The sequence below is a fragment of the Colobus angolensis genome, unplaced genomic scaffold, assembly GCF_000951035.1.
Source record: "Colobus angolensis palliatus isolate OR3802 unplaced genomic scaffold, Cang.pa_1.0 Scaffold205, whole genome shotgun sequence".
NCBI lineage: Eukaryota > Metazoa > Chordata > Mammalia > Primates > Cercopithecidae > Colobus > Colobus angolensis.
Window position 1 is genome coordinate 2,010,727 of NW_012115211.1, and position 5,646 is coordinate 2,016,372.

At 47.8% G+C, this 5,646-nt stretch overlaps 2 protein-coding genes across 3 annotated transcripts in view; one reads left to right on the forward strand and one right to left on the reverse strand.

Annotated features, from left to right (window-relative positions):
• LOC105511835 (jerky protein-like) overlaps positions 1-1,042 on the reverse strand; it is a 4,719-nt gene extending 3,677 nt beyond the window's left edge. The window contains exon 1 of the mRNA XM_011942047.1: positions 439-1,042. The gene's annotated coding sequence lies outside the window, so the exon portion shown is untranslated. The remainder of the gene's footprint in view (positions 1-438) is intronic.
• Positions 682-2,546, forward strand: LIPT2 (lipoyl(octanoyl) transferase 2 (putative)). 2 transcript variants are annotated; one of them, XM_011942046.1, is made up of 2 exons: positions 682-1,209; positions 2,037-2,546. In XM_011942046.1, exons 1-2 carry the CDS (start codon positions 706-708, stop codon positions 2,154-2,156), a joined length of 624 nt encoding a protein of 207 aa, XP_011797436.1. In that variant the 5' UTR covers positions 682-705; the 3' UTR covers positions 2,157-2,546. The 2 variants fall into 2 exon arrangements, with proteins under 2 accessions (XP_011797436.1, XP_011797435.1); XM_011942045.1 differs by having other exon boundaries at positions 682-1,171.
• Positions 2,547-5,646: the final 3,100 nt, after the last annotated feature.

Genomic DNA, 5,646 nt, shown 5'->3' on the forward strand with positions numbered 1-5,646 from the left:
AAAAAAAAAAAAAAAATCACAGCACCTCTCCAGGTGTAGCCTGTATCCATGACTGGTCAATGCAAGGATATGAGTTTCTGACCCCCTTGCTTTAACGTGGAACTACTCTGAAGGGTCATCCTAGGCTCCAAGCATCCCTTGAGATTGGTAAAGGCCTCTGCTGAAACCATTTTGCAGGCCAACTTCTCGCTCTGCCTACAAATTCCTCCTTCCTTCACTTTCTTCCAGGTGCTGATCTTTTAAGTTCTCCCTATCCCCACCAATAACCTTGTAGGCAAGCTAATCTCCCTCTTGCGACCCCCCAGGGGCTCAACCCAGGACACACCACGTTACCCTGTTTTATTTTTCTTTTCACAGCACTTAACACCTTATACGTGAAATAACTTTATTTACTTAATACTTAAATACTTATTGTCTGCTGTAAGAATGTAAGCTTACCGGGACAGAGCTTTCTCATACGCTACGCACCGCTGTATCAAGCGCCTAGGGCAGCGCCTGCAGAACACAGCAGGCACTAAATACTGGTTGTTGAATGAACGAACGAGGCCGGCCTGCGCTGGGTCCTGGTATCACACATCCCCCCTCCAGCTTTTAACACGCACCTGGGAGCCGTGGCTTGGGGCGTGCCCCTGAGTCCCCGCCCCTCATGCCACGCCCCCAGGCCCAGGGAGAGGGCGGGGTCCCGCGGACGCAGCGGTGGGCACGATGCGGCAACCCGCCGTTCGCCTCGTGCGCCTGGGTCGGGTGCCGTACGCCGAGCTGCTGGGGCTGCAGGACCGCTGGCTGCGGCGGCTGCAGGCCGAGCCAGGCACTGAAGCCCCGTCGGGGACTGAGGCAGGCACGCTCCTGCTCTGCGAGCCCGCGGGGCCCGTGTACACGGCCGGGCTGCGCGGCGGCCTGACGCCCGAGGAAACTGCCCGGCTACGGGCCTTGGGCGCCGAGGTGCGCGTCACAGGCCGCGGTGGCCTGGCCACCTTCCACGGCCCGGGCCAGCTGCTTTGCCACCCGGTACTCGACCTGCGGCGTCTCGGTCTGCGCTTGCGCATGCACGTAGCGGCGCTGGAGGCGTGCGCCGTGCGCCTTTGCGAGCTCCAGGGCCTGCAGGGGGCCCGCGCGCGGTCCCCGCCCTACACCGGCGTCTGGCTGGACGATCGCAAGATCTGCGCGATCGGTGAGCGCCGCGGCACAGGGCGGGACCTGAGAGCCGGGGTCGGAGCTTGAGGCCTGGGGGCGGGGTCTGACTGGGCTGGACCAATGGAAGTGAGGGTAGAACTCGGGCCGGGAGGAGGCGTATCTAGCGCGGGCCTTGAATCAAAGCTACCCGCTGTGTTTGAGTCTTTAAGCCCTTTCCCAGGTACCATATATTCAGAAGCAGAAGGCACGTTACATTATCTAGTCCAACATGCATTTCTGTGAATGGAGAGACAGGAGAAGTGGATTGCCAGGTTACTTCCTGCGAATCACAATGTCATGGCAATAAGGGTGCTAATTTTCAAACTTTTTTTTTTTTTTTTTTTAAGACGGAGTCTCGCTGTGTCTCCCAGGCTGGAGTGCAGTGACGCAACCTCGGCTCACAGCAAGATCCGCCTCCCGGGTTCACGCCATTCTCCTGCATCAGTCTCCCGAGTAACTGGGACTGCAGGCGCCCACGACCAGCCCGGCTAATTTTTTGTATTTTTAGTGGAGATGGGGTTTCACTGTATTGGCCAGGATGGTCTCGATCTCATGACCTCGTGATCCGCGCGCCTCGGCCTCCCAAAGTGCTGGGATTACAGGCGTTAGCCACTGCGCCCGTCCCCAAACTTTTTTTTTTTTTTTTTAAGTATTGGAATCTGTTAAAAGACATTTCCTGGAATCCCCACGCACCCCTTCCTTTCATTTGTTTTCTTTTCCCATCTGTGCACAATCCCTTGTTTCTTCAGAAACAAAATTTGAAAACCAGTGATCTAGTCCAGTTCTCTCATCGCCCTGAGAGGGACCCCGAAGCCCGGAGAGTGGAGGGTATCTACTCTAAGACGCTTTGACTTGCCTTGCAGGAGTCCGCTGTGGAAGGCACATCACATCCCACGGCCTGGCTCTCAACTGCTCTACGGACCTCGCATGGTTTGAGCACATTGTGCCCTGTGGACTGGTTGGGACAGGTGTCACTTCCTTGAGTAAGGAGCTCCAGAGGCACGTCACCGTGGATGAAGTAATGCCACCTTTCCTTGTGGCCTTTAAGGAGATCTACAAGTGCACACTAATCTCAGAGGACAGCCCCAACTGAAGAGTACTCGTATTATAACAGCGGGGATGTTCCTGCCTTGGGAAGCACGAAGCCTGACTTGAGTCACCTACTGAAACCCAGATTTTAGACCTGGCGTATCATTCACTGATCATGAAACTAAGGACATACCATGAGCTCTGAGCCACTGTTTTCATATGTATCCTGTTTTATTTATATCTAGATATGACAACACTGAAAAGCAACACATGCTATATAAAACATTAGCACTACTATTGACAGCAGTGTCTCAGCTTAGAGAAATTCAGATGTCATAGATTGTCATTTCTCTATTGTTACTTCCTCAGTACTGTGTCTAACTGAGCAATTCTGGGCTCTAGTTTCCTCAATTTTGTGGAAATCAAATCCCTGAATGGCACAGGTGAAGGTGATACGATGTGGTGCTTTTTTATTCTCAAGAGACCTGAGTTCTTCAATAAAGGGAAAAGGGAAGAACCTTCAAAGAATAAAATGGAATCTTACCTTCCTGGGTTTGATTCCCCAAGTTTGATAATTTCTCAGTTTTTAGTTGGGTTACCCTGAGCTAGGCCAAAGACTGGAGGAAGAACAAGAATAATTTCTCACACTGTACAAATGCCAAAGATAGAAGTGAGTTTTTTATATGAGACCTGTAAGTTTGTAAGGCTGCGTATTATCTGTTGCTGTGTAACAAATCATCAAAACTTAGTGACTTAACAGTAAACATTAATTATCGTTTGTGGGTCAGGAATTTGGGGGAAGCTTAGCTGGGTGTTTCTAGGTTGGGGTCTCCCACGAACTTGCAGTTATGATGTCAGCTGGAACTGCAGTTATTCAAAGACTTGGCTGGGCTCTAGGATTGGCGCCAGCCCCATATGGTGCACTTGCTTGCCTGGTTGGTTATGGTTGTTGACAAGAGGCCTCAGTTCCTCACCATGTGGACCTCTATAGGGCTGCTTGATAGTTCTCATGACAGGGCAACTGGCTTCCCCTCGAGCAAGTCATGCCAAAGAGGGGCAATCTGGAAGCCACAATGTTTTTTATGACCCAGCCTCAGAAATCACACAGGCATTTCTATAGTCTTCTAACAGATGAGCCCTGTTCAGTGTGGAAGGGACTTCACTAGGGCAACAAGAGGTGAGGATTATTAGGGGCCTCTTGAAGAATGCCTACCACAGCCTATTAAGAGTGGAAAGAGCCTTGAATGAGAAGTCAGGGGACCCTGGTTCCAGTTCTGGCTCTGTGGAAAAGTCGTTTACTCTCTGGTCTTCAGTTTCTCCTTAAACCAGTGCTGTTCAACAGAGATATAATGCAAGCCACATTGTAATTTGACATTTTATAGGATCCATGTGAAAAAGGTAAAAGAAATGGATGATGTTAATTTTTTTTTTTTTTTTTTTAAGAAATGAGGCCTCACTGTGTTGCCCAAGCTGGTCTCAAACTCCTGGGCTCAAGGGATCCTTCTGCCTCAGCCTCACAAAGTGCTGGGATTACAGGTGTGAGCCACCATGCCTGGCCTATGATGTTAATTTTAGTATTTTAATTAACCCAATGTGCAAAATTATCAATATAAAGCAATATAAATGTTTTCTTGAGATATTTCACGTTCCTTTTCTCATGCTGAGTCTTCAAAATATAGTGTGTATTTTATACTTACAGCACACCTCATTTTGGACTAGCCACATTTTAAAAGTGCTCATTGGTCACATGAGGATGGTGCCTTAGACCGACCATTCTCACATGTAAAGTCCCTTTGAGTTCCCAAGGTTCTGTAGTCTCACTGGCTTCTAGGAAGAAAGGTAAATCCTCCTACATCTGAGGTCTGATTTTTTTTAATGCAAATAATTTATATCAATTATTCAAGCTGAAAAGGACTTTAGAGGTTTATTCCTACCTCCTCATTGTAAAGAGATGAAAACAAGAATTAGGAAAAACCTCAAAGTCAAAGTAAATTAATGCCAAAGCCAGCACTGAGTCTTAGGTATAAGCCCCTTTCTCATGCTCTTTTCCTGCTGTGCACACTGATTTAGAGCTTGGAACAATAAGGTTTAAGTGTCATGGACATTCCATCAATATTAGTTGATTGATGGTTTATCACCTGTAATTTGGTCCATATTCTTCCTGGGCCCTAGTTTCCCATCCATAGGGCCACTGCTGCTGTTGTAGGGGTGTGGGAGTGAGGAGTCATTGATAATTACTTTGAGTTATTATTGCCAAAAAGGAAAATAATTATTCCAGGAAAAGTGGAATTAGATTCTCATAGATGGAAGGCCATGCACAGTGTTTCTACCTATCTGATACTCAGCCTCCCTCTCTAGCAGCCCTAACAAATGACCATACAACTTGTTCTTGAATGCTTCCAGAGACTGGAAAAGAAATAGACATGTACTCAGCACTTATGTATAGTGCCACATACAGTCATATTGTGTTAGCCTCTTAAGTACATGCTCTCATTTGACAGCCTGTTCCATTCTTCTGGACCATAGAGAATCTGTACACAGTTGTAGTGGCTGATTTGCTTGACCTTCCTGAACCTCAGTTTCATTACATGAAACAAGGATGGTGGTAAGAATTAGATGACATAGTTATAGGTAAAGCATTGAGGGTAATGTTGGCCCAGAGTAAAACTTCAGTAAATCTTAACATTATTATTATCACCGTCTGTCCTCCATGAGCCTTCTCCAGGGAAATTATCCCCAGATCCTTTGAGTTCCCCTCAAGGCAATAGGCTCCGCAGGAGTAGAGCTGCTTCTGCCTTGTTTCCTTCTGCATCTCCAGCACGTAGTACTAGGCTTGACATACAGAAGGCTATTTGAACATATCGATTAAGGGGAGTTGAACTGTTTAAACTCTTCTCCCAGCCTGCCCATCTGTCTGTGCACTAGCCCAAGCTCGTGTGTCCCATTAGGTGCAGCACTCACGGCTGAGCACAGCAGTCTTGGTGTGGACAGACCAGCACAGACTATAGGAAACTGTTGCTTCCTGTGCTGGACTTGGGGAACACAAACTGGCCCTCATGGTGCTGGCCTGCAGACGTGTTCTTTTTGGCTTACGGGATTTTATATATGTGTGTGTGTATCTGGTTAAGTTTAGCAATTGCCAACATTTAAAAAATGGGAAATTGTCATGTAAAAATTGGTTTTCTGGCTTCTCATGAAAATTGGAGAGATCTGGAAACATTGGGCTATCTGCCTGACAATTGGAAGCAGGTATGGTTTTTTTTGTTGTTGTTGTTTTGTGTGTGTGTGTGATGGAGTCTCACTCTGTCGCCCTGGGTTCAAGCGATTCTCCTGCCTCAGCCTCTCAAGTAGCTGGGATTACAGGCATCTGCCACCATGCCCAGCTAATTTTTGTATTTTTAGTAGAGATGGGGTTTCACCATGTTGGCCAGGCTGGTCTTGACC